Genomic DNA, 27781 nt, shown 5'->3' with positions numbered 1-27781 from the left:
TAGACTCTGCATGTGAGATGACTTGGACTCAATGTGTTTTGTGTTAACGCATGAGACTGTCACAGTTATTTTGACCAAAGAAATTCACACTATTACTTTAATAACTATGATAATTTAATAAAACTCGGTCATTTTAACTTTGGTGTCTTTTTACGCCAATAATTAAACTCAGATTATGTGTATGGGGAGGTGGAACGGGCCCTCTGTGTAAATGTGTGTTGACAGACTACCTGGAAATTAAAAATGTATCACAGAAATATAAAAAGTATTTCCATGAAGGTATCAGCTGTTTGTGCTGCTCTCAGTTCAGCTCAGTGTATCACTGACTGTGTGTGAGTCATTAGCATCAGTCTGGAGTCACTGTCTGCTGTCCAGGTTTAGAGCAGAGCAGGACCGGCAGCTGGACACTGAACACATCATAGACCTCAGAGCGGTGCGTTCAGGTGCACAAGTGAAGAGCCTTACAGGACAGCTCTGATCACAGCTGCTCAGCTTTGGTGTCAGAGGACAGTGCAAAGACTTTTAATGATAACTCTTCATTATCTGGACTCAGATCATTCACGAGTGGATTAAACCCAACTTGAAAAGCTGCTGAAGGTCACGCTTACAGACCCACACAGAGCTGGAACCTGTGGAGTTCTCGGTGTAATCACGAAAAAAGTTTGCATGAAATTTTCAAACCTAAGATGTGTGAAGTGCTCATGTGACATTCACATTTAATGATTTCAGTCAGTTTCATCTTAATTTTGGTGAGTTAAATATCAAATGTTGTTTTAAGAGTAATAAAATGCTGATTGATTTCTTTCCTTCAGCTCTGCAGCAGGATGTGCAGGCGAAGCTTGGAGAGAACGTCACTCTTCAGTGTCAGATTCCCAAAAATGAAACCATCTCAGTGCTGAAGTGGAGCAGAGCTGACCTGAGCACAGACGGCTACGTCTACTTCTACAGGAACAGCCGCTCCTATCAAAACTACCAGCATCCATCTTTCCACGGCCGAGTGAAGCTGAGGAGCCCGGAGATGAAGGACGGAGACGTTTCTCTGATCCTGGAGAACGTCACGTTTAATGACACTGGGATATATGAGTGTCACATAGCAGTGAGGAACTCTGGGAGCAGTAACAGAGCTCACTCTGAGATCAGCCACTTCATCAACCTCACAGTCACAGGTGAAACAGATGAAAACACGTTGGAGCAGGATTTCATGGAAATAGGAGATGCAGATGGAAACACACGTGACAGAGAAGCAGAACCTCTGATCGTTCACATTGTTGTTGCTGCTACTACTGCTGCTGCTGCTGTTGCTGCTATCATTGGTGTTGTGATATTTTGGAGATTTAGAAGAAATATGAGCACATCACAACCAAATCTGTATTGAATAAAGTAATGATGCATTTTTATATTTTGTTTCTTTGTTTCACGCACACACTGAAAAAAAAATCTGTTGGCTCATATTGAAAAAGTTTAATAACGTTTTAAGCTGCACAGCTTTTTAGAGTTTATTCGACTTTGTTAAAAAAATATTGGGCAAACACAGACCTGTCATTTAGTCGACACAGTTCAAAATATTAGGCTGACAGAACTTTTTCATTCAGACTTTAGGTTAACAACTTATTTATTTCTCTTGGGTCAAAGTTGCTGAATTTTCTCCAAGATGAAATATTGAGTAAGAACAGCTTTTTATAACAAGTTGTTGGTATTGTTTCTCTGTGGGATCCATTTGGATCGGCTGTTACACTTTTTAAAATATGCAGCTCAGTTTGTGTCAGTTGTTGGTCTCAGTGTTCTTCTCTCACAGCAAACTGGTCTCTACCTTCACAGGAGACCATGAAGTACAATCAACACCAAATAGCTGCAATGATGTTGACAGCTGTAGCCAAAGATCCATAAAGACTGAACTATGTCTCTCTTTTCTTTACATATTCAATGTTTTATATTGGTTACTAATTTTTAATTACTAAATCCCTCCAGAGGAGGAGCAGAGTCTGGGAATGAGGGGGATGGCTCGCCCATCTCTGGGGTGAGGTTGTTGAACAACTCCTTGGTGGCAGGGCCCATGGAGTGGACCAGATTCACCCTGATCGTTTCCTGAAGGCGCTGGATGATGTACGGCTGTCGGGTCTGCAACAGTCACCAGAGAGTCCAGCTTCATGCCGACCACAAAGCCGGCCCCCAGCACACCACGATGTAGAACAGGACACTTGCTGTGACAGTGCGTGTTGCACCTGGGTCTGAGGAGGCTGAGGAAGAGCAGCTCCAACGTCTTCATTAGATGTCAGGTGAATGCCACCTTCAGGGTTTGTGCATGAAAAGAAAACTGTACTAACATGCAGTTTAATCCTATGAGAGAGTGAATTTTAACTCCAACCTTTATTAAGCTAGCCTAAATCCTTGCTGTGCCACTTTTTTTTTAATAGTATTATTATTATTATTTTTTGTGACTTTTTTGTCCTTTTTATTTTATTTTATTTTATTTATGTTATTTTTCACATACATGTATATGTGTTCTAGTAACGCCAGAGTCGACAAGCTGAGAAAAAGCAAGAAAAAAGAGAAAGGGGAGAAAATAGAAAAAGACAGAAAGAGAGCCCAAGGAAATGAACTACAATGGTTCATAAACTGCTGCACCTGTTAAAAAAAAAGAAGAAAAAACAACATACAGAATACAAACAATACTTAGAAAAACAAATTTATGTGGAAAAAATAAAGCATGACTACACAAACCAACAATCCGAGGGGCAAGGACCCTGGAGAACCAAACGCAACAGGAAGCCAGCCTGCTCCAGAGTCCAGCCCTCCGTGCAGGCCGGCGGCAGAGTCCTAGTTCCCTAGTTCCCCATCAAACCCAATTGCAGGCCAACCTCTCCCATCTGTGAACTCCCAGTACTCCCTGACTCACTAATACTGCACTCTCCCACTCTCTATGAACCATCAGCAGCAGTTTCACTGATCTCAGGTCAGCTTTAGGTTCACTGTCTAGCATTTCTCCTTTCTTTTCCCTCAATGAAAGAGTGTCACATAAATGCACAGAAAAATCTGATTGGTCAGTTTTAGAGATGATCCTTGAACAACAATTAGGATTTAGTGATTCAAAATTAGTATTCAGTAAAATAATAAACAGATTTAAAAAAATAGAATATATAAAAGGAGACACGCTTCAATCTTTATGGACCTTTTGCTGAAGCTGTTGCCATCACTGCACATATTTTGTGTTGATTGTACTTTGTGGTTTCCTGTGAAGGTAGAGGCAGCAAAACCGGTCAGACAGGTAGAGGCGGAGCAACGCCTGAAAGTACTGCGTCATTTTCCAGAAGCGAACCTTAAAGTGTGAGAGCTGCAGTCGAGTTCTGTTTGTCTCTAAAAGAAGATTCATCGAGTGCATCGGGTTCCTCTCAGCAACAGTGGTGAGTGCAGCTGATCACATTTCCTGTGTCCACACTAATCTTCACTTCACTCTGTTCATTTCATGCTGACTCATCACAGTCACACTGGTTCAGTAGAGATCTGCTCATGTAGCCACAGATCCACAGCCGAAACATGGAGCTGCTGTTTGAAGCAGTGTCACTGCAGCACTGCTCAGGACTGCGCTGATCACTGTTCATTAATCTACTAAAAATCTCAAAGGTGTGTACTGAGTTTGGGCAGGAGTCAGAGTACAGGCAGCATCAGTGCCAGGGATGTCAGCAAGATCAACAAACTGATTCGCAAGGCTGGAACAATCATAGTTAAGAATTTGGAGATGTTTGAGTCAGTGAGGGACAGGAGGTCACTGAACAAACTGCTCTTCATTACGGACAACCCATCTGACCCACTCCACTCCACACTGCCGAGGCAGCAGAACTCCTTCTCCCTCAGACTGATTCAACCTCGCTGCCATAAAGAGCGTTTTTCATTCCTACCATTATAATAACAATAATTTCCCTTGTGGGACTAATAAAATCTATCTATCTATCTATCTATCTATCTATCTATCTATCTATCTATCTATCTATCTATCTATCTATCTATCTGTCTGTCTGTCTGTCTGTCTGTCTGTCTGTCTGTCTGTCTCTGTCTGTCTATCTATCTATCTATCTATCTATCTATCTATCTATCTATCTATCTATCTATCTATCTATCTATCTATCTATCTATCTATCTATCTATCTATCTGTCTGTCTGTCTGTCTGTCTGTCTGTCTGTCTGTCTGTCTGTCTGTCTGTCTATCTATCTATCTATCTATCTATCTATCTATCTATCTATCTATCTATCTATCTATCTATCTATCTATCTATGCCAATTACAGACAGTTAGAGTATTTTCAATGTTTTATACTTATTATGATTTTAGCATTCCTGGTTCTTCCTGGCATCAATTTGAACATCGTGGGTCACATGGTTCTTGAGGTATCGCATTCACAAAGTTGAAAACTGGCCGCCCTCCCAGCAGGGTGATGACAACACCCCATCAGCACTATTAGCTTGAGGGGTAAAAGCTTTCTCAACCCAACTCAACTTTTATTGTCAGTTTCTGCTGAATATACAGATGGAGAACTGAAACTGTGCAAAGAGCGTGTTCAATAAAAAATCTGAAATATACAATATATAGTCAAAATGTACACAGTGTATACACAGCAGATTGCAGCTCAATCTCCTCATCATCACCTCTGAGTATTTCTTCCATCATTTGTCACATTTTTATGCTCAGATTTTGTTGCTTTTTGGGATAAAAAAAATACATCAAAGATTGTTGAAGAACCATCCTGAAAATCAGCTAGTATGCTGCTGCCACCAAAATTTGTGTAATTTGGGCAATTTCCACACCTTTTACTCTCTGGTCATACAGAGGGTTGAACTGCTTCAACTTCTCATCACTTTGCTTTTTATGAGAACATAAATCCCATCACAGCAGAGCATCAATGACTCAAACCACTGATAGACATAAGTAAAGAGTACAATACTGACATGGTTTCTTTTTTGAATGAAATGAAAACTGAAGTTCAAACCAAACATGTTTCTTGTCTTTCTCCCTCAGAGTGCAGACATGGCTGCTGCCAGCAATCTGCGATCTGAAGATCAGTTTCTGTGCTCCATCTGTGTGGATGTGTTCACTGATCCAGTCAGCACACCGTGCGGACACAACTTCTGCAAGAATTGCATCACTCAGCACTGGGACGTAAATGTCGTGTCTCAGTGTCCCTTGTGTACAAAGGTGTTCAAGATGAGACCTGAGCTTCATGTTAACACATTGCTCTCTGAGGTGGTTGCTCAGTTGTGGTGTGAAGCTCAGCAGAAAGCCAACAGCAGCAGCTCAGAGCAACAAGCTGCCAAACCAGGAGAAGTTCCCTGTGACGTCTGCACTGGAACCAAACTGAAGGCCCTGAAGTCCTGCCTGGTGTGTCTGCTCTCCTACTGTCAGACTCACCTGGAGCCTCATCTGACCGCTTCACGTCTGAAAAGACATCAGCTGGTGGAGCCTGTGGAGAACCTGGAAGGCATGATGTGTATGAAGCATGATAAACCTCTGGAGCTGTTCTGTAAAACCGACCAGACATGTGTCTGCACACTCTGCTCTGTTTTTGACCACAAGAACCATGAGTTTGTTCCTCTGATAGAAGAATATGAAGGAAAGAAGGCAGAGCTGAGGAAGACTGAGTCTGAAATTCAGCAGATGATCCAGAAGAGACGACTGAAGATTGAGGAGATCAAAGAGTCGGTGAAGATGAGCAAAGATGCTGCAGACAGAGAGAAAGCAGAAGGTGTTCAGGTCTTCACTGCTGTGAAGGAGTCTGTTGACAGAGGCCTGAACGAGCTCATAAAGGAGATCGAAGACAAACAGGAAACAACAGAGAAACAGGCTGAAGGTTTGATCAAAGATCTGGAAAAGGAAATCTCTGAGCTGATGAAGAGAAGCTCTGAGCTGGAGCAGCTCTCACTCTCAAAAGACCACCTCCACCTCCTCCAGAGCTTCTTGTCCACCAAAGCTGCTCCACCTACCAAGGACTGGACAAAGGTCAACATCCACCAAACACATGAGGGGACTGTGGTGAGAGCTGTGGCTCAGCTGGAGGAGACACTCAGGAAAGGCATGAAGAAGAAGCTGTTTGAGGCTGAGCTGAAGAAGATCCAGCAGCATGCAGTGGATGTGACTCTTGATCCTGATACAGCACATGCTGCTCTCATCCTGTCTGATGATGGAAAAAAAGTTCACTGTGGCGTTGTGAGCAAGAAACTTCCAGACAACCCAGAGAGATTTTCTGACTGTGTTTGTGTTTTAGGAACTCAGAGTTTCTCTGCAGGCAGATTTTACTTTAAGGTTCAGGTTAAAGGAAAGACTGACTGGGATTTAGGAGTCGCCACAGAGTCCATCAACAGGGAGGGAAAAATCAGACTGAGACCTCAGGATGGTTTCTGGACTGTGTGGCTGAGGAATGGAAGTGAGTACAAAGCTCTTGATGATCCACGCATTCCTCTCTGTCTTCAGTCTGCTCCGGAGAAGGTGGGGGTGTTTGTGGACTATGAGGAGGGTCTGGTCTCCTTCTATGATGTAGATGCTGCAGCTCTGATCTACTCCTTTACTGGCTGCTCCTTCACTCAGAAACTCCACCCATTCTTCAGTCCCAGCCTGAACAATGATGGTAAAAACTCTGCTCCTCTGATCATCTGTCCTGTCAATCAAACTGAGTCCATCTGATTTTTTGATTGATTTCTATTGAAGGGAACAAATGAACACATTCAGTGTGACTCTACAGTTTCCATGTTTTCTCTAGAATCTTGTGTTAGGATATTGCCTGATAGTTTCTTTAAAGTATTGACATAAGAATATTTCAGCACATTACCGACATACTTACCAAGTACTTAATCTGTCACCGTCCTCCAAGCATCTCCAGCTCCGTGCAGACCAAACACAAACCCAACGTAAACCAAATCTTAATATTGGCCATTCTTTGTGATGCTGCCACCTTATGGTGGAAGTCTGTCACATTAGGTGAACCTCTGCCCGCACATTTACAATGTACCTGCACCAGGGGTGTCCAAACTTTTTTCAAGGAAGGCCAAATTTGACAGTGTGAAAATGCCCGAGGGCCAACAGTCCCTGGTGACATCATTTAAAATGATAAAAGATACATATAAATATTGTTATTTAATACTTAGATTTCCATGCAGCAAACAAACATGAAGTAAGAAAAAATGTAGAGCAGTAAGCTCTGAATTTCCAGCTGAAACTTATAACATACAGAAACTGTAAAATGCTGCTGTGTAATTCTGATAACAGGGCAACAGGTGAGCTGCTGACACTGATGTGAAGGGCACACAGGTACACAGGGCAGGTGTGGAGATGTGCATGAAATATCATGTAGGCGGAGTCACTCAGTCTTGATCTCAAATGGTTCTTGTTTAAGTTCAGAAACGTGGAGCCAAAACAAGCCGAACATTTTCTTTGTTCGTCTCTGGAAACTTCTTCTCATCCTGCTGCTGTGTTTTTATTGTTTAATGTCTCTGTTTATAATAATAAGTGGAGTGCAGTCACCAGGATTTATGAAGGCCTTATAAATAAAATAAATGACCTGTTTTGCAAGTATCTTTATGACCTTGTTATTGTATCTACATTATAATCAATCCAGTTCTTTTTGGCCACATCAACTATCTTATAAATCTGTGATATTATATTTGGTGCAACTCCTGCTGCCCTCTTGGCCAGATTGCTCTGAAGTTTTACCCTGATAAATAAAGAATATATAAAAGTCACTTTGCTAAAACATGATTGCAGCTTCTACCTGTGACAGGATTGTGCGTTCACACTCAAAATGAATTGATATCATTAATGAGAGATGTGATTGACAGCTTTAAGGCCAAAAGGTCATTTACACCAGTTTAAATACAGCAAATCATTTTTTGGCAAATACCAAAAGTCGCTTTTTGGTGCAAAAAAAAAGGTCTCTAGGGGTTCTGAGAAGTCGCTAAGTTAGCAACACTGTGTCACCTCTGACCCCCACCCAAGGCACACAGCATCACACAGCATCACACAGCATGGGCTGTGATTGGTTAATCCTTCAATCTTCTTTCTGAGGTTTTGAAACAGTTGACAGACGTCTGTTACACAACACTGCCTCCATGAGTTAACAAGTGGAATTGCATGCTGAGTTGCATTCATTGCTTGTGCCCAAGGCCAAAAATAACACATGCATGGACAAGAGGCACCAGACATAAAATCTGAGCTCGGGCCACGTTTGGCCCGCGGGTCCTAGTTTGGACACCCCTGATCTAAACTGTCAGTGCTGTGTGGACTGAGGGCTTATATTTAGATTGTTTTTGTAGAAACTATATATGTGTCCCACTAGCAGTGTGTGATGGTCAAGCTGCTTCATTAGAGTCCAAGAATTAAAAAAAAAATGTGGGGCTGGAAATGAACAGAATCATCAGTAACGCTGAGACAGAGACTGAAAATTTGGTACATGAATATGAAACAATTATTTGATTGAACAATTACAGATTTCACAAATATGGTTTAAATTACATTTTAGAAACATAAATATATATATTTTTTTAATTTTGTGGATTTCTATTGCCCCCATCTATAGAGTTTTTGTAAGTAAATAGCATTCTACATAGATCTCTAGAAAATAAATAAAGGCGTTATATTTAACTCCTTTCCCTCCATTAAGCTGAAATGGATCCTTTGGTGGGCTGGTTTTGGTCCCCGTGCCTCATGTTTAACACCAATGATTTCATCTGTTATGATAGATGGTGCTGCTTGGGTTTCAGGGGTCTCATTACATCACTTTTTTTTTCTTTAGCAAAGACTTTCTGGTGAGATATGTTCATTTTCGCAGGAGGATGAGAGATGGCACAGCTCCCCTTAAAGCTGAGCATGAGTCCATTTTATTCCAGGAAACAGCTTCCATGATGGTTTAAAGGTGACTGGTGATTGATTCATAATCCGTTTTTTTGATCAGCTCTGAAACACGGAGCCTGTTGAACCTTTCCTTTTTCCCACTTCTTCAAGCAACAACCAGTCGCCTCATCGCTGATCAGAGAGCAACTCTTCTCACACTCGGAAACTTTCAGCTTTATTTGGAAAAATATTCTGTCACCCTCGGGAAATCCCAGCATTCTTTGGAGTTTTAGAAAACTTTGAAGACACAGCACAATGGGACAATGGAAGCTGGAACATGGACTGGCTGTTTCTGCAGGTGAGCTTTAACTAATACATGAGATTTATTCATATTTATCATGTCAACATGGTTTTAAGTGGACCATGTGGTCTGTCAGATCTCACTGCAGTAAAAAGTTCGGGAAACTCCAGCACAGAGTAATTGATTGATTAATTAATTAATATTGCTTTCACTGGTTCCAAAACCCCCTAAAACCCCGCAGCCACAGACGGTATTTAAAACTTCATGTTTCTGTTTTAGTGCCGTCAGCTGACAGAGGACGATATAAAGGGCAAGAGGCAGCACGAACATTACAAACGAGACACAGCGTGATATTAAGTGTCTATTACAGACTTCATTACGCTCCTATATGCACATCAGTCAGTTGGACGGGTGAAACTCACCAAACTGAAGGAAGCGCGGTCACCTTCAGCTGCTCAGCTGAATGAAGGTCAGTTCCAAGTTTTCTGCAGCTGCTTTCAGCCTGTTTACAGATGAATGCAGTCACTGCTGCAGCTTCACTGCTTTTTCCTACTTTACGCTAAATATTTATCATCTGCTGGTTAAACTGAAAAAAACTCTCCCATCATTTCTGAGAAGAATGCAGATTGTTGCAGAGCTAAATCAAAGCCCTGAGGATAATTTAGTATCAGTGTAATATTTTGCCATCATGTGTTGTGTTGTGATACTGTCCTCTGCTAACTGTAGTTTATTTGTATATTGATTATGATCCTGTAAATGGTGAATTTGTCCTGAGGGACACTGTAGATGCTCATGAGTGTACTGCAGATGTGCCACGCTTCGGTTTGTTTCCTTTTTAATAAAAGGGAAGCATGTCTGACTTCCCTTTTAAAACTGCACATTAACTGTTGAGAATTGAAATCAAGTCCGTTTTCACTTCAGGTCAGGCTGCAACACTTCACCCTCCGGTCACAGATGGATTCTCCGGTTGTCCTCCTGCTCATGACTCTGATTTACGGGTCTACAGGTGAGTCGGGCGCTTCTTGTTTCGCTGTCCACTCTGGCTGCTGTATCGTAACCTGCTCATGTTTTGACTCAGGGATCACTCTGCTGCACAATGAGCGTGAACATTGAAAATGTTTGCAGAGGTCACAGAAGTGGCAAACATGTGGCTACCTTTAACCTCAGTGATGTGTCACTGCGGTTAAAGGTAGCTATGCTAAATGTCTCATTACTCACTTTAACTGACCAACTCATTTCCACACAAACTGATGCTTAAGAGATGAAGCCAAACTGGAAGTTGGTACCTCAGGAGATTTTTGAAGAGGTTATTTATAGATGGGAGAAGTTTGGCATCTAAAGTGCGTTTGACTTTTTGCATTTTAACCTGAACTGTGTTTTTCCCCCTAACTGAATTTTAACTGCAATTCAAAAAAGTGAAGTGAAAGCATTTAAGGCAGAACTGAAACTTTCCCTTTTGGTAGGGAATCACATCAGTTTCCCCCCTCAAACACTTCTGCTTAAAAAAAATGGTTTTTGTGGGACTTTTTGGAAAGTCTGAAATTTCAGCATTCAGAGTTGGGCTGATGAGATTTTCATATTTATCATGAGATATCAAAAGATCAGTCGGTCAGAATAACTTTTAACTTTATTACATTTTTGTGTCTTTTTTGGCAGAATAAAAGAAAATGTCATGTGTAGTGAGGTGGAAAGAGTTAGAAAATATACAAAAAGAACATTTTTTGACAAGTTGAAAAACAAACACCAACTTGAAAGTAAAAGAAGAACTAATAAAGTAATGAAGAAGTAATTATAAATGTCTAGCTTCAGATGTTTTACTGTAAAGACCATGTTTCCTCATTTTATAGAGGAAGAAGAGCTTTGCCACATACATGCAGTCTCTGCATTTAACCCATCACACATGCACACACAGCACATGTGGAGCTGGGGGGCAGCTAGAAAGAGCTGGGAAGCAACTTCCTCTAAACCACCATGCCTCCAAATAGAGTTCAATTCAATTCAATTCAATTTTATTTAATAGCCATTGTGTCAGATAATTACTATTACATTCTCTTACAACCACCTGTGTTAGAGTCCATGTTAATCAAGTTTGTCTCTAATTTTAAGCCTTGGTCAGATCCACATGGAGCTGTTCCAAAGGGGGAAATAAGGACCAGAGTCCAGTGCTGCTTTTCCAGGCTGTAAACATGTTTATTTGGACATTTTAACTTTGGAGTTTATGGGGACAGACTCACTTTTAGAGCCTCAAGTGGACATTAGAGGAACTGCAGTCTGTTGGCTTCATTTTTCAGCCACGGAAGTTAAAAATGTTGGATTCATCAAGTGGAGTTAATAAAATATTTTTATTTCTCTTAAAGCTTTCAGCTCCTCTCTCACTCCGGTTACTTTCACTCATATCGTACATAAATGAATAAATACAATAGTGTAAACCAGCCTCATCCTTAGAAATTTAAATAAATATGTGTGTTAAAAAAGTCTGACACTGGAAAAGTTTCCATGATGGTGAGTTAAATATCAAAGGTCGTGTTTTAACAGTGAAATGCTGACTGACTCTTTCCTTCAGCTCTGCAGCAGGATGTGCAGGTGAAGCTCAGAGAGGACGTCACTCTTCAGTGTCAGATCTCCACAGAGGAAACCATCTCAGTGCTGAAGTGGAGCAGAGCTGACCTGAGCACAGACGGCTACGTCTACTTCTACAGGAACAGGCGCTTCTATGAAAACTACCAGCATCCATCTTTCCACGGCCGAGTGAAGCTGAGGAACCCAGAGATGAAGGACGGAGACGTTTCTCTGATCCTGGAGAACGTCACGTTTAATGACACTGGGATATATGAGTGTCACATAGCAGTGAGGAACTCTGGGAGCAGTAACAGAGCTCACACTGAGATCAGCCACTTCATCAACCTCACAGTCACAGGTGAGTGTGTGGAGCTCACACTCAGGTGTGAATAAATGAAATTTTAAATGTAAAATAAAAATGTATAAAATTGGTTGCTCCCAGCATTCCTCTACTCCACTGAAACTGCACAGCCTCACAGCTTTATGAGCCAGTTATAATTTTCTCTTGTGACCCACAATCCCCTCTGCTCATTTCCTTCAGTGTAAGTGTGAAGGGAAAGGTCATAGCATGTGGCTAACAAAGATGCTAAATGTGATCCTGTTGATGGTCAGCACTCAAACATATTTTTCTCATTTAAAAAAAATATAGGCATAAGTTTAAGATATATTTCTTGCTGTCTGAACTGCTCTCTGTAGTTTTACCTGTAGAACCCACACACACACACACACACACACACACACACACACACACACACACACACACACACACACACACACACACACACACACACACACACACACACACGCACACACACACACCTGTTGGTTTGCTGTTGCCTTTGTGTCTCAGTGTTTCTGCTCTGTTTTCTCTGCAGGTGAAACACATGAAAACATGTTGGAGCAGCAAATCATGGAAAGAGAAGATGGAAATATGGATGATGAAGAAGCAGAAACTCTGTTTCAGATTATTGTTGTTGCTGCTGTTGTTGCTGTTGTTACTATTGTTGGGTTTGTGGCATTTTTGATATTTCTAATAAGTAAGAAGCCAAGGTCAGTGAGGCTTACTGAGGCAGCAGGTCTAACTTCTTCAGAAATATGAACTTTAAAAAAAAAATTATAATTGCACGGCTGCCTCACAGCTAGAATGAAATCTAGAAGCTCTGGGTTTGATTCCACCTTTGCCCGGACCTCTATCTGTGTGGAGTTTGCATGTTCTCCCTGTTTCTGTGGTGTTTCCTCCCACAGTCCAAAGACATGCAGTTGCTGGGGTTAGGTTAATTGGTCATTCTAAATTGCCCATAGGTTGTCTGTTTCTATGTGTTAGCCCTGAGACAGGCTGGCAACCATATCCGGGTCTACCCTGACTCTCGCCCTATGACAACTGGAATAGGCTCCAGCCCCCCCCCCGTGACCCTGAACAGGATAAGTGGAGATGGATGGATGGATGGATGGATGGATGGATGGATGGATGGATAATTGCACTGACATTAAACCATTGCCCTGTATACTGAACTGAACCAGTTCTGGGCTTTACGCACCATTTGACAACAACAAAAACAAAACACTCAGCAAAAATGTAAAAATATTGATAATGGTTAATACTACTCATTTCACGTGGAGTAAAAGCAGACTAGTATTACTGCGATTATAGACTTATGTAGTGCTTTCTACTGTCTCTTTGGTGGTGGACACCAGAGGTGAAGACAGCCATCAATCTGAAGAGATTTTCCCATCATGCTTGGTTGGATTTGTGAGACTGTGGAGGCAGCTGATGGGTACTGGTGCTAGCACAGCACAGATCTGACAGCGAGTGAAGTGAGACCAGGGAGCGAGACCTTTGGCTGACCTCAAAGTCAGGAAGGGGAAGCAGCTTCCTGCTACACTGTATATGATGGAGTTGGAGTGCTGCTGACCTTAACTGAGGGTTTGATTGGGTGGTGGAACGAATACTGTGAAGATCTTCTCAGTCCCACTTAAAGTGCTTCTGTGGAAGAAGCAGGGAGTGGAGACAAAGGGGACGACTTCTCTTCACTGGGTTGAGGCTGCAAAGGTGACTGGGGGACCAAAGTGGTCAGACCTCTAGTGTGGACGAGCTATGCTTCAAGTTTCTTATGACTCTGGATGTTGTGGGACTGTCTTGGCTGACATGGTCTCACTCTGTGGTCTCACTTCAGCCACTGATGGAGCTGCATCAAAAGTCTCCAGTGGAGTTTAGGTGAGGAGTGTTAACCATTCAGGTCACAGGTAACCCCAGTACCTGCATGTGTTTTAGAGCTGCTACTCCTCCATATCATCACCTTGTTAAAATAATGGCCTAAATCATTTTTTTAATGAAAGCTATTTTTTTTGCTTGAATCATCAAGTTTTTTATGTTTCATTTAGTTTTTTGTCTTTTCTGAAACCCCTGAAAAAATCACATATTTTAACATGGTGACAATATTGAAATGAGAGGTGGTGGGGGGGGGATGCCTCTTGGTCGCCTCCTAGTTGAGCTGTTTTGGTGTCTCCTCATAGAAAAAGGTGCCGGGGCTGACCTAGAGCACAATGCAGAGGACGGTCCAGACTTCCCTGATCCAGGTTCTGTTTGAGCTCACTTCCTGTTAAAGGCAGTTGTTACTCCCACTTTAAACAAAAGTGAAATGAACAAACCCACTCTGGAAAGTAAAGTAAACAAAAAAACAAAATTATAAAAGAAACAAAATTCTGGGGAAAGATTACTCACACGATAAAAGGTGCTCAGTTTTCCAATAACTGTGTTTTTAACTTTGTATCATCAGTGTGTTGTTTCAGAGTTTGTGTTTGATTGTGAGTTCTACAAACTATCATCATGAATGAAAATTTAAATAAACTCTTCTTGCACACTGTGAAATATGCTGCTGTCCTCTGTTTGTGCTGTCAAACAAAAATACAAATGTAACCATGAAACCCAAAAATGGCACAAATTGATCCACATCAGGTTCCAACAACACTCTAAATATTTGGCTGTTTCTGGACTTTAACATCAGAGGAGACCTCCCTTTGACTTTCTCTCACCTGCAACAGCTGTTGTTGTTTTAAAAAAAGTCATATCTCTCGCTCTCTCTCGCTCTCTCTCACACACACATACAGTATATATATATATGAGTTACTGTATGGTAACTGTGGTTTGATGAGTAAAATGATTGTTACCTTTGTTTTACATTAAGACCATAATCTCTTTACGAGGCCAAGAGAGCAGCCGTTAGTTTGAATGTTTTTTTTACCTGAACCATGATTTTATTCCTCTATAATGACGTAGTTTTAACATCATCAGATACATTAAACCAAAGGTGAAGTGAAAGTAAAAATGATCACAGACAGTATTCAGGCTTCCTCTTTTGGTTGGGAGTCACATGCACGACTTCAATATGACCCTTCTGAAATATAATGAGAAGAGCTTTAATGAGTTGGACTCAGAGTGTTTTCACATTTATTGTGATCAGAAGAATTAATAATATCACTCTACATATTACACTTCCTCATTCATATGAATGGGTGAGTGTGTCCAAATTCTTGACTGGTACTTTCTGTATTTCTATGAACTGGAGAAAGAAACCTTTTATAAAACACGACCTTTCAGCAGAGACTCTGTTTACCACTCAAAGACTCTGAAGGCTAAAGAAAACTGAGATTTTGGCCCATTTTAGAGCCAAAATCTAATTTGGCTCTAAAATGGGCAAAATGAATTTTTCCTCATTATTTATTACCTACATGTGTTTTCCAGGTTAGAACAGCACATGGAAAAACAAACCTGTCACTAAGAACTGGATCAGAATTCAGCTGCACTTCCATCCAGACTTTAAAGTGCTCCATCACACTGCTGAGCTGAGTGAACATCAGAGAAACAGCTGCAGTCTGGATACTGCACCATCACACTGTTTCCACATGAATGCAGAGTCACAGCTGCTGCTGTCAGGAGTTATTCTGCCTGCATCAAATATTGCTGTGAAGGTGGGATTGGCTCTGGGCCTCTGCTGACACCTGCTGCCTCCATGGACTCATTTCCTGGGAGTGGCCTGAGTTCCTGTAAATGTCTGCAGACCGTTTGTGGCAAAGTGCCTCTTAATATCAGTCAAAGAATAGCTTGTTTTTGACCATATTGCATTTATTGAAAGGAGCTTGTCACTGTGGGGAAGCAGGACACACTAAATGTATGATAACTCATTCAAGCTGACCAGCCGATTTCCACATGAGCTGCTGGTTAGTCAGAACTTGTTGGTGTCCTCACACTCAGGCTCTGGTGGCAGGTCCACCATGCTGATCTTTCCACCACAAAGCCTCACCCTGCTCAGGCCTGTACGGGCTTCAGAGCACACCTTCAGGAACACAAATGCACAGTGCACCCAATCTCGAACCCCCTGATTGATAAACCGTTCATGTCTGATGTCTGTTATAATAAACCTTGTTAAAATTGCTGTTTGTTGTTGGAATAGAACTTATTCCACCCATTTAGGAAACCTCAGTGTTTTAGTGCCATCATAGCATGTTGTTCTCCTGAGGCAACAAATCAAAATCTGGGGGTTTACTGGGGGGCATATTTTATGATGTATTATCAGGGACCCCCAAGCTCCAAAAAACTAAGGTGAATTTTTTTCATCCTAAGATAAAAATTCATGCCAAAGAGGCTTAAGTTAATTGATGATTCTAAATTGATGGTTGAAGTAAACGGCCGTCTGTCTCTATGAGTTAGCCCTGTGATAGATTGGTGACCTGTCCAGGAAACAGCTTCCATGATGGTTTAAAGGTGACTGATTATTGATTCATGATCTGTTTTGTTGATCAGCTCTGAAACACGGAGCCTGCTGAACCTTTCCTGCTTCATGGTTTCTCCACTTCTTCAAGCAACAATCAGTTGTCTCATCGTTGATCAGAGAGCAACTCCTCTCACACTCGGAAACTTTCAGCTTTATTTCCTCAGGAAATCCCAGTTTTAGAGTCAGATCAGAGAACAATGGGGGTTTAATGGCTGCAGTTTACCTGAAGTCAGTGGCTCACAAAGGTGAGTTTGGTGCTTCTTCCATGTTTTTGGCACAGTTCTTTCATATGTCAGTCAAGGAAGAACTTTATATTTTTCACCTTATTGCATTTATTGAAAGGACAGGGTTGTTTTATCACAGCTTGTGTTTAAACAAAGGTCTGTGGTTGATGATCACTGCTTTTCTTTTGCACAAGGACTCATTCTCTTCCTCCCTCGTCCCCTCTCTGACTCATAAAAGGTTCCTGTCCTCTCTTCTGTCTGTTCTGGTCAGGCTGCTGCTGCTGAAACTCTGTCTCCATCCTCCTGTCATAGATGACTCCTTTAGTAATTCCCCTGTTGCTGCCTCTAATTGTTGCATCTGCAGGTGAGTGAAGCTGAATGTGTTTATATTTTAATTCCTCCAAACTAAAACCTGACCAGTAAAGAGTCAGTTATGTTTAACTAACTCACTTCTGTGAATCTGAAAGATCCAGAAGAGGTCATTCATCTTTTTACTTCATCCCAGCCACACCAAACTGTTCAAATCTGAAATTCATTGCTCTGTAAATCATTCAGGAAATATCTCAGGGCGATACAGTGGTGTGGTGCTCAGCACCATCACCTCTCAGCAACAGGGTCCTGTGTTTGAGTCTGCCGGGTGGTGCGGGGCTTTCTGTGCAGAGCTTCCAGGTTCTTCTCATGTCTGTGTGGGTTCTCGTCCTCCCAAAGACATGCATACCAGGTGATCTGTGACTCTAAAGTGATGGTGAAAGTGAACGGGTGTCTCTCTGTGTGTCCTGCATCCAGTCAGAGCGCTTTTGCAAAAAAATTGTCGGACTCTGTAGTTTTCTCTGGGCCCCTCCCCAGTCAGACCATGTTTAGCCGCATGTTCTCCTTGAATCGCTGGCTGTCTGAGTGGTGTCCAAAAAATGATGTGGGCTTCATAGATAATTGGCAAAGTTTCTGGGGAAAACCTGGTCTTGTTAGGAGAGACGGCATCCATCCCACTTTGGATGGAGCAGCTCTCATTTCTAGAAATCTGGCCAAATTTATTAACCCTCCTAAAAACTGACTACCCAGGGTTGAGACCAGGAAGCAGAGTTGCAGTCTTACACGCCTCTCTGCAGCTTCTCTCCTCCCGCCATCCCCCCAAAACCCCATCCCCACAGAGTCTGTGCCTGCTCCCAGACCACCAAAAACCAAAGCTAAAATCAGCAAAAAGCTATTTAAGCATAAAAATTCAAAAACAATAAATAATACAGCTTCATCAACTGCACCAAAAAATAAAACAATTAAATGTTGATTATTAAACATTAGGTCTCTCTCTTCCAAGTCCCTATTAGTAAATGATTTAATAATTGATCAACGTATTGATTTATTCTGCCTTACAGAAACCTGGTTACAGCAGGATGAATATGTTAGTTTAAATGAATCAACACCCCCGAGTCACAGTAACTGTCAGAATGCTCGAAGCACAGGTCGAGGAGGAGGATTAGCTGCAATCTTCAATTCCAGCTTATTAATTATTCAAAGACCCAGACAAAGTTTTCATTCTTTTGAAAGCCTGACTCTTAGTCTTGTCCATCCTAATTGGGAAAATCAAAAACCTGTTTTATTTGTTATTATCTATCGTCCACCTGGTCCTTACTCACAGTTTCTGTCTGATTTCTCAGACTTTTTATCTGATTTAGTGCTCAGTTCAGATAAAATCATTATAGTGGGTGATTTTAACATCCATGTAGATGCTGAGAATGACAGCCTCAACACTGCATTTAATCTATTGTTAGATTCAATTGGCTTCTCTCAAAATGTAAAGGAGCCCACCCATCACTTACCTGCAGGTCCACCAGCAGGACTCAGAGAGGATGGAGGGAAGGAGGATGGAGTCAGCAGAGGACGTTTTGGACTTGTAGCTGCTCTGTCTGGTGTTGTTGTTGTTGTGATGATTGTGATCTCCAAGAAACAGAACACCTCACCCCCTCCTCGTCCCCCTGAAGCAGCTGACATACGTCCTATCTGAAGAGAGCAACTTTGTTAAAAAGCCATTCCTGTTAGTACATGTGTTACCTGCATGGGGTAATCATGGTTCACACAGTGACCATTAGACATCCCACAGCCAATCAGAGCGCTTAGCCATCCACCTGCTGTTTTGTGACCTGAGAGCTCAGTCTGATGGTGGCGCGGCTGCATGAAAGTTTATCAGGCAGTCGGACTAATCATGGCCTGTGTGCGTTCATGGATGTAGTCAGTTTACTTTGTAGGTATTGTGTGTCTTTGTTTCTGTTCTGAGTAAATTTGGCCATGAAGCTTTGTTACTACTGTCAGTGGAAGAGCAGCTACACTGTTAAGGTAAAGAGTGTGATAACATTGCTTCATTGTGTAGCGCTAATATTCACAACAAAGTGTTAACTGTTGTAATTGCAGTTATATCACCTGTTGTTGTGGAGCTGTGTGTCAGAGCAGCATGTGGATTCTTGGCTCCAGCACAGGGCAGTGATGAGCATCAAATGAGAGATTTCTTCCAGTTTAGCTCTGAGTCTGTGGCTACTGACAAAAACAGAAACAATGGCTCAAGATGGAGAAATGTGTTTAATTTCTTTCAGTTCTCTGCTGTCAGGAACCCTGTAAAAAAAATTAAAATAAGTGTGATAAATATATTTTTGATAGCTGTTGTAGTTCTTGGCTTCATGAGTCTTGTCCACATGTGTGTATCAGCTCTGTGATCCTGTTATTGAAGCTGAGGATGTGAATTTGATACAACTTTCACAGGATCAATATCAGAGCCACAGATACAGGTTTGCCCGTTCTCTCACGAGTTTAATGTTAAATGTTTCACAATAAAAGCCTTGTTAAGAAATAAAGTGTTTCTGACCAGTGAGACTTCAGAGGGCTTTTCATTTGAAAAGATACAGGAAATGTTGTAATGCAGTAACTTTACCAGAGCAGGAGGGGCTCTTACTACTGAAAGTGGCTGATTATTAAAATGTGTTTGATTATCAAAGAAGGTGTCAGTTATCTTCAGTGGTCCATGTGAGGAAAGCTCATTGACTGTAAAACCAGTGCAGTGTTCTAAGTTTACAGCTTTTACAGTTTGAGCTGCTCCAAAGTGCTTTTACTTTTACTCATTAATGTGTGAACCAGCAGCCACTGACAGCTTTATGTTTTCTTGCAGTTCAAATTAACATGAAGATGCGATCACAGAAACTGGTATTATTTATGATGAGGGAAATGAAGGTCTGAGCTCTGAATGTGCAGAATGAGGACTCAGGTAAGAGTCAAAGCTTTGGCATCGCAGTCACAGCTTTGAGCCATCCAGCATGGTTGTGTACACGTGTGTGTGTGTGGAAGTGACTGAATATTTTTGGCAGTAAACTCTGTGCAGCAGACTAATGGGACAGGAGTGCAGAGGCTCCAGAGCTTTCTGTGAATGAGGACAGCCCCAGTTTCTGTTTTGGTTTTGGTCTTATTTTTTTGGTAAATCCCCTCCCTCTACATAAAGGTTTGCACTGACTGCTGTCTGTTTCAGTTCAGTCTGTGGTCTCTCTGCTGTCACTGATGGACTCCTTCAAGCTCCTCCTGTGTTTGACTCTAATTTCTGCATCTACAGGTGAGTGAAACAGATTATTATCTATTACACTGTAATGACTAATAATGAGACCACAGATGATGTTGACACTACAGATTGTTGGACGGGTTTGTCTGCTTTCACGGCAGCATTTCCAGGATTATTTAAATGGTGGTGGTGGTGGTGGTGGTGGTGGTGGTGGTGGGGGGGGGGGGGGGGGGGGGGGGGGGGGGGGTTTGATCAGGAACCAAAAAGCAGTGCAGAAAACTAAAACTGATTCTCAGGCTCACGTTCAGTCCTCATACAGACTGGTCACTGAGAAGCTCCTGTGTAAGACTTTATTGTTGTTTCACAAACTGTTCAAATGAATTTTTTGGACTCTTTACTAAAGTAAAAGTACCAAAGTTTCAGAGAAAAAGTAAAAGCTTTCATTAACTAGAATCCTGTCCTATCAGAACTCTGACAGAACATTGCTTCTTGTTTATTCTCCTGCTAAGTAGAGTTAGTCCTGGTCTCTGTTCCTTGTGCTGTAAATTAAGTCCTTCATTGGTATTTCTTCATATTGTGTCCTGTTACCAATGATGTGTGTTTATTGAAACTAGTGACTGGTCTATTGACTATAATTGCTAGTTTGGGTATTGCAGTGCCGCCCAGTTGTGTCAGTAAGAACACCTCGAGAGTCAGCATGTCTTTAAGGAGCTTACTTTGGGTTCAGTTCAATTCAATTCAATTCAATTCAATTCAATTCAATTCAATTCAATTCAGTTCAATTCAGATCAATTCAATTCAATTCAGTTCAGTTCAAATCAATTCAATTCAATTCAGTTCAGTTCAATTCAATTCAATTCTATTTATATAGCGCCAAATCACAACAAACAGTCACCTCAAGGCACTTTGTATTGCGGGTAAAGACCCTACAATAATACAGAGAAAACCCAACAGTCAAAATGACCCCCTATGAGCAGCACTTGGTGACAGTGGGAAGGAAAAACTCCCTTTTAACAGGAAGAAACCTCCAGCAGAACCAGGCTCAGGGAGGGGGGGTCATCTGCTGTGACCGGTTGGGCTGAGGGGAGAGAGACAGAGATTAATAATAACTAATGATTAAATACAGAGTGTAGTATAAACAAATTAAATAATCTCCCGATGGCCACCACACAATTTATGGTCTTTTATTCAGGCTTTTTTTTTCCATTGTTTCCAGTAACATTTATTATTTATTTATTTATTATTATTATTATTTAGTCTTTCTTCTTTTAACAGTTCTATCAGATTCCTTCTTATAAGAGTTTAAATTAGAACCAACCCAGCGCAACGTGATTCAACAGAGAAGTGAAGTCCACTGTTAGGTGTCCCATGTTAATGTAATCACATTAAAACTTCAGAAATGCAGTCATGTAACGTGTTACTGCAATAAAGTCAGTAATTGTGTTATAGTTACAATTATGCTGAGACTTGCCTTATAAAGGTTCTTCAGGTATCTGCACACCGAGGGGGGTAGAAAGGAAAAATCTAACAGATCCACCTTTTTCAGCTGATTTCAGCTTGTGTGCAGGAAGGGGGCAAACACATCAACATTAGTTTTATTTTAATGGCTCAATACGACAAGAGCTCGATGGTGAAATGCAATCTGCTAGTCCATTTAGCTGAAATCTCATTGCAGCAACTCAAAGTCATACTCAGTGGTTTGTGTGCATGCCTGACAGCATCAGGGCTCCTAATGAGATGACTGATGGTGTCCTGGGGGATCTCCTCCCAGATCTGGACCACGAGGTCACTGAACTCCTGGTCAGTCTGAGGTGCAGCGTCATATGAACTCACACACAATGACCCAGAGGTGATCTACTGGATTTAGGTCAGGAGAACTTTAGTCTACCTTTACAGGTGGGCTTCATTTGTCACAACGTATTCACCCAGCAGTCAGTCTGTAGTTCACTTAAATCTTTCAGTGCTGCTAATTTTAAACCAAAACGCTGAACATAACGACAACATGACCAGATTATGTGTTCAGCATAAGTTACAATGGTGATGACAGAAACTCTGACTTTAAGCTTGATAACTCATTAAACATGATCTATAGCTCTGCTCTCTTACAGTAACTGTCAGCATTGTGCATCACCTTTTTTTTCTTTCACAGCTCTATTGTTCCTGTAACTCAGAATAACCTTTTTCCTGAGATGAGTTGGACCTTTATATAATTCAGAAACAGATTCATGTGATTGTGTGAAGATAATTTAGAGACTTTTGAATTTGACTGCAAGATAAAAAGTTTTTGATTTCATTTATTTTCATGTTCACAGTTTACACCAAAAATTCTTGAACCAGGTCAGATTTGAATCTCTGCACTCGCTTCATTTTTATTGTCTTTGTTCTGTCAAATGTCCGGGACCAATTTGTTCTCATTAGACCACACAGTGTCCTCACAGTGTCCTCACAGTGTCCTCCATAATTATTTGAACAAAGACACAGGGTTTCCACTTCCAGTTGGACTTTGAGGAGAAATCCACAAAAGCAGAGCAGAATCGTTTCCTGTCAGTTTATTGAACAAAGAGTTCAGAAGAACAAGAACACAACAGTCTTGTTCAGAGACTCTAATTAGCTGAAGTGAGGCTGCAGAGAGCTAGAAGCTACATTTGTTTTGACGTCTGTTAATCATCCACGTTTTTTTATAGATGAGTCTGAAGAGCTGTGAGAGACTCGTGATTGTAGTTTCACGTTTCAGGTCTGAATGATTAAATGTTTCCCTGAAGTTGTTTTTTTCCAGCGATTCAGCAGCTTCATGTGTTAAAATAACAGTGAAGGGAGAGAAACTGATGATTCCTCTCTTTCCTTCAGCTCTGCAGCAGGATGTGCAGGTGAAGCTCGGAGAGGACGTCACTCTTCAGTGTCAGATCTCCAAACATGAAACCATCTCAGTGCTGAAGTGGAGCAGAGCTGACCTGAGCACAGACGGCTACGTCTACTTCTACAGGAACAGGCGCTCCTATCAAAACTACCAGCATCCATCTTTCCACGGCCGAGTGAAGCTGAGGAACCCGGAGATGAAGGACGGAGACGTTTCTCTGATCCTGGAGAACGTCACATTTAATGACGCTGGGATATATGAGTGTCATATAGCAGTGAGGAACTCTGGGAGCAGTAGCAGAGCTCACACTGAGATCAGCCACTTCATCAACCTCACAGTCACAGGTGAGTGTGTGGAGCTCACACTCAGGTCTCATATCATAAAAATGTGGAAAAAGAAAATAAATTTTAAGTGTAAAATCAACAACTGTGAGAATCTAAAACTGCACAGCTTTATGAGCCAGTTATAATTTTCTCCATTTGTAACGTGGTGCTGAGCTAAAACTCAGCCACAGTCCTCTTTACTGCTGAAGCTGCTCTCAAATAGCTTTTTATTCTGATGAGCAGCTGAAGCTGCTGTCTCTGCAGTTTCACCTGTTGAACACACACCTGTTGGTTCACTGCTGCGTTGGTGACTCAGTGTTTCTGCTCTGACTGTTAATGTTTCCTCTGCAGGTGAAACACATGGAAACATGATGGAGACGAACGTCACAGAAGGAGAACGTGAAGATGAAAACACGCTTGATGTGGTAGAAGAGGAAACTCCGACTGTCCTGATGGTTCTTCCTGCTGTTGTTGTTGTTGTTGTTGTTGTTGTTGCTGCTGCTGCTGCTGCTGCTGCTGTAGCTGGTTCTGTAGTTCTGTGGAGATTTAAAAGGAAGAAGAAGCAGCCCACTGAGGCACATACTGTAACTACCAGCTGGTCTGAAATGTCCAGGGGCTGTTCCAGGAAGCATGTTCAACAAACTCCGAGTTTAAAAACAGACTCTGAGTTTTCCATTCCAGAGCAGCTGATCAGGGTAAGTTCAGTCAGCTCTGAGTATGATCGCCCTGATTCAACGCATTAGTAAGGAAAGAAATTCATCATCAATGGCGCTCTGATACCATGGTTCACCATGGCAACAGGTAAATCAGGAGCAGAGCCTCCATTTTAATCTGATGATGGAGGATCACACGTGTCAGTGTGGAGCATGACGAGTCACTTTAATCAGCCTGACCCACTCTGACATCATCATAGCCAGAATAAAAGTTTGTTAATAAATATTTAATTTCTGTTATCATGTCTGCTGTCATCATTTACACAACTTGAATCTCCATCAGATGAAGCTGAATCCTCATTTTACATTTGATTTATAAAACCTAATTATTGAGCCTGACGGACAAACTGCAGAAAGTGAAGATAAAAATGTGGAGAAACAGCTCAGACTGAGTTTACTGACCGACCTGTGTGTTAGAGACTGAGACAGCAGCAGACCCTGGAGCTGACCTCAGGTCAGTTTGTTCCTTAATAAAATCTGTTTCTGCTGCAGTTTATGACAGTTCGGTTTATGGTTATTTGTTTAAATAATTGTATAATAAAAATTGAATCTACTGATGGAACAGCAATGTCACTTTATTTATTTTTTAATTTGAATAATTTCCTTATATATGCTCCTTCTAGGTTCTATTATTGAAAAACACAACATTTCTTTTCATTGCTTTGTGGACGATTTACAGATTTATTTCCCCCTTTAACCTAACAATCATTCATCTTTGAAGACCTTAGTGGATTGTTTAAGGGATTTATGGCTACAGTCTAACTTTCTTAAATTAAACAAAAATAAAACAGAGATTCTCCTATTTGGTCACCCTCACACATTGGATCGTTATGACAGTGCCTTAGGCCTCTTATCCTTCTTTGTGCGGCCATTTTCTAGAAACCTTGGTGTCATTTTTCATACTGCTCTGAAATTTGATAAACAGATTAGCTCAGTAGTCAAGACATGTTTCTTCCATTTAAGAGTTTTAAGTAAAATAAAGAGATATCTGCTGCCACCGGACCTGGGAGAGCAATTCATGCCTTCATCACAGTCGTCTGGACTATTGCAACTCGCTTTATGTGGGATGTGAACAGCGTCTTTCCAATCGCCTACAACTAGTTCAAAATGCAGCAGCACGGCTGTTGACAGGCACTAAACGGCGTGATCACATTTCGCCCATTTTAGCCTCTCTACACTGGCTTCCTATTTCTTTTCAAATCCAGTTTAAAATACTATTTCTGGTTTTTAAGAGTCTAAACAGATTAGCACCTGTTTATTAACTGAATTGTTGAGGCCCTACATCCTGGTAAGAGAACTGAGGTCCTCCAATCAAAATCTATTGACCAGATACAAATCTAATTTGAAGAGTAGAGGGGATAGAGCCTTTGCTGTGGTTGCCCCTAAACTCTGGAATGACCTCCACATAAGAGAAGTTCATCCCCCTACTACTTTTAAAAAACTTCTTAAAACGTATTTATTTGCATGTGCATTTCAGACTGCTAGATAGATCTTCTCGGCATTACTATTGGCACTACTATTATGGTCCTTCATTGTTTATTGCATTGTTTATGGTTTTATTGTGTTTGTATTTTATTTTAGATTCTTTTGTTTTATATTATTTTATTTGCTGTTTTATTTGTTTTATGCCCTGTGAAGCACTTTGGTAAACAGCTGTTGTTTTAATGTGCTATACAAATAAATTGATTCATTGATTGATTATTTCTACCATTCGTGGATAAAAATGAGATTTACAGAAAAACTGCTTTAATGTTTCCAGTTTAACCATTTTAATCTGATCTTTGATCAGCTCTCTGTTTCATATTTAGCTGAAAACATTCAGAGCAGCTTTCCAGTAACAAATGTAAAGTTTTACCAGTAAAGGCAAACATGTTAGAATAAATGTCTCAGCTTTATACGTTTTAAATATTTCAGTACATTTTAATTAAAGAATGCAGATCATATTGGGAAAATGAAACCATTATGAACAGATTCAGACTGGATGAGCTGGAAAGTAACTGGAGCCTGAACTGGATCTGGACCTTATCGCGTCTGAATCCGAGATCCTGATCTGTTTGGAGTTGGAGTTTGGAGCTCTTTCTGAAACTGAAAACCCGAGTTTCCTCATTTAAGGTTAACAAACCCAGAGTTGTAGCAAAACCTGCTTCCTGGTATAGGCCCCAGAACTGTGAATTTTTCTATCTGGTTGTAACGGTGCTTCAGCGGCGATCGCCCAACAGTAAAGGGTTATAATCCAGCGGGTAAGTAAAATATTCAGACCTCTTTAAATGTTTCACTCTTTGCTGCATTGCAGCCATTTGCTAAAATTAAAAAAGTTCATTTGATTTCTCATTAAATCATGAAAAGAAAAAAAAAGAAATGAAGAAATTTTTGCAAATTTATTAAAAATCTGCTAAAAGTGATTCATTTCATCATAAAGTGCCAGGCTGCTCTCACATGAGTGATGAAGACTCAACATATATGGATTTTGTAAAATTATTTAAAAGTATTCAGTAGCTGCATTCAGATTATCAGTGCAGATTGATTCAAAGCTGAAAGCAATTCAGACACATTTAGAATCCACTGTGGTGGTGTGCAACCACTAAACTGATGCTAAACATGAGATTTCCTCCTCCTTACCTTTCTGGTGCATAGAAAACTAGTTCTCCCTGTCTTTGCCCCCCCAGCTTCATAAAGCGTCCCTCAGGTGACCGTAAAACTCTTTCTGTTTAGTTTGCAGACACCGCCTCCAGCCTGCTGTCACAGATGGATGCTCTCGAGGCTCTCCTCTGTTTGTCTCTAATTGCAGCATCTGTAGGTGAGTGAAACAGAATATGTTCATATTTTTATTCCTCTATAACTAAAAAATGATGAGGGGGAGAAAAAGGGTAAATAATGTCTAATAAGAATAATGTAATCTCTGGAGCCTGAAAAAAGTGTCTGGACTTCTTAAAGTTTCACCGCTAGTAAACAATGTGATGCTCCCCAGGTTAAAGACATGTGACACACTGAAACTTCTACACAAAAACCTGCCTAATTAAATTTATCATCCTAATATTTTACATTATCCAAACATGGTGAGTCTGTGTAATCATATCTCAGAAGGTATACAGGCAGAGAGTGAGATATAACATGATATGATGTGTGTATAAATGAATATAAGGCCTCATGAATAAACTGCTATTGTGTCCACTGGTACTAATAATAAATGATACTTTAAAGGAATACTATACCTACTACTACCATAACAGTAAAAAACTTCCCTAACAATAACTTTAGAATTAAACACTAATATACAGCTGTGAAAAATTAAGCACACCCCAAATACTTTAATAGCAATTAATAGAGTAAGTAGCAGCCAGCTACTGCTTCTCCAGAACGCCTCTGCTGCTGTTCCATCCACTCAGCCGCCTGCAGGGCCTTGCTCCCATCTTTCAGCTCTGTCCTCTCGTCTTGCCCCGTGGCCGGGACGACCCTCTGAACTGTGCCCCCTCCCGTATGGCTTTCCTGGCATTCCTCCTGAACTGTTTTGGCTCCTGTTTTGCCTTGTTCTGTTTATTTTGCTTTGGACTGTTTTTTCCAGCCTTGTTCTGCTGCCTTTTGTTTTCATTCTTGGTTTGTTTTTGGGACTGTGTCTTCTTTTTCTATTTTTTTCGGGCCCTGCTTACTGGCCCCCTCCACAGGCCCTGCCTGTTTTTTGACTGTGCTGC

General features: G+C 41.1%; 2 protein-coding genes across 4 annotated transcripts; both read left to right on the top strand.

Moving 5' to 3' along the window:
* The first annotated feature begins 1242 nt into the window (after nucleotides 1–1242).
* Nucleotides 1243–9550, top strand: LOC115775354 (E3 ubiquitin-protein ligase TRIM21-like). Of its 3 annotated transcripts, XR_004019304.1 has the most exons (6): nucleotides 1384–2276; nucleotides 3239–3401; nucleotides 5011–6613; nucleotides 8810–8893; nucleotides 8983–9169; nucleotides 9392–9550. XR_004019304.1 is itself a non-coding variant. In XM_030722888.1 (4 exons), exon 4 carries the CDS (start codon nucleotides 5020–5022, stop codon nucleotides 6667–6669), a length of 1650 nt encoding a protein of 549 aa, XP_030578748.1. In that variant the 5' UTR covers nucleotides 1243–1380; nucleotides 1969–2276; nucleotides 3239–3401; nucleotides 5011–5019; the 3' UTR covers nucleotides 6670–7669. The 3 variants fall into 3 exon arrangements, 1 of the variants encoding a protein (XP_030578748.1); XR_004019303.1 differs by having other exon boundaries at nucleotides 8810–9169; XM_030722888.1 differs by lacking the exons at nucleotides 8810–8893; nucleotides 8983–9169; nucleotides 9392–9550 and adding an exon at nucleotides 1243–1380 and having other exon boundaries at nucleotides 1969–2276; nucleotides 5011–7669.
* LOC115775353 (signal-regulatory protein beta-2-like) lies at nucleotides 9149–26897 on the top strand. The gene is made up of 6 exons (XM_030722887.1): nucleotides 9149–9169; nucleotides 10034–10118; nucleotides 11676–12029; nucleotides 23047–23400; nucleotides 23731–24074; nucleotides 26805–26897. The coding sequence occupies exons 1-6, from the start codon at nucleotides 9149–9151 to the stop codon at nucleotides 26895–26897; spliced, it is 1251 nt and encodes a 416-aa protein (XP_030578747.1).
* Nucleotides 26898–27781: the final 884 nt, after the last annotated feature.

This window comes from Archocentrus centrarchus, unplaced genomic scaffold, assembly GCF_007364275.1.
Source record: "Archocentrus centrarchus isolate MPI-CPG fArcCen1 unplaced genomic scaffold, fArcCen1 scaffold_107_ctg1, whole genome shotgun sequence".
NCBI classification, from domain to species: domain Eukaryota; kingdom Metazoa; phylum Chordata; class Actinopteri; order Cichliformes; family Cichlidae; genus Archocentrus; species Archocentrus centrarchus.
Note: the sequence above shows the minus strand (reverse complement) of the source record. Positions and strands in the feature narration are given on the sequence as shown.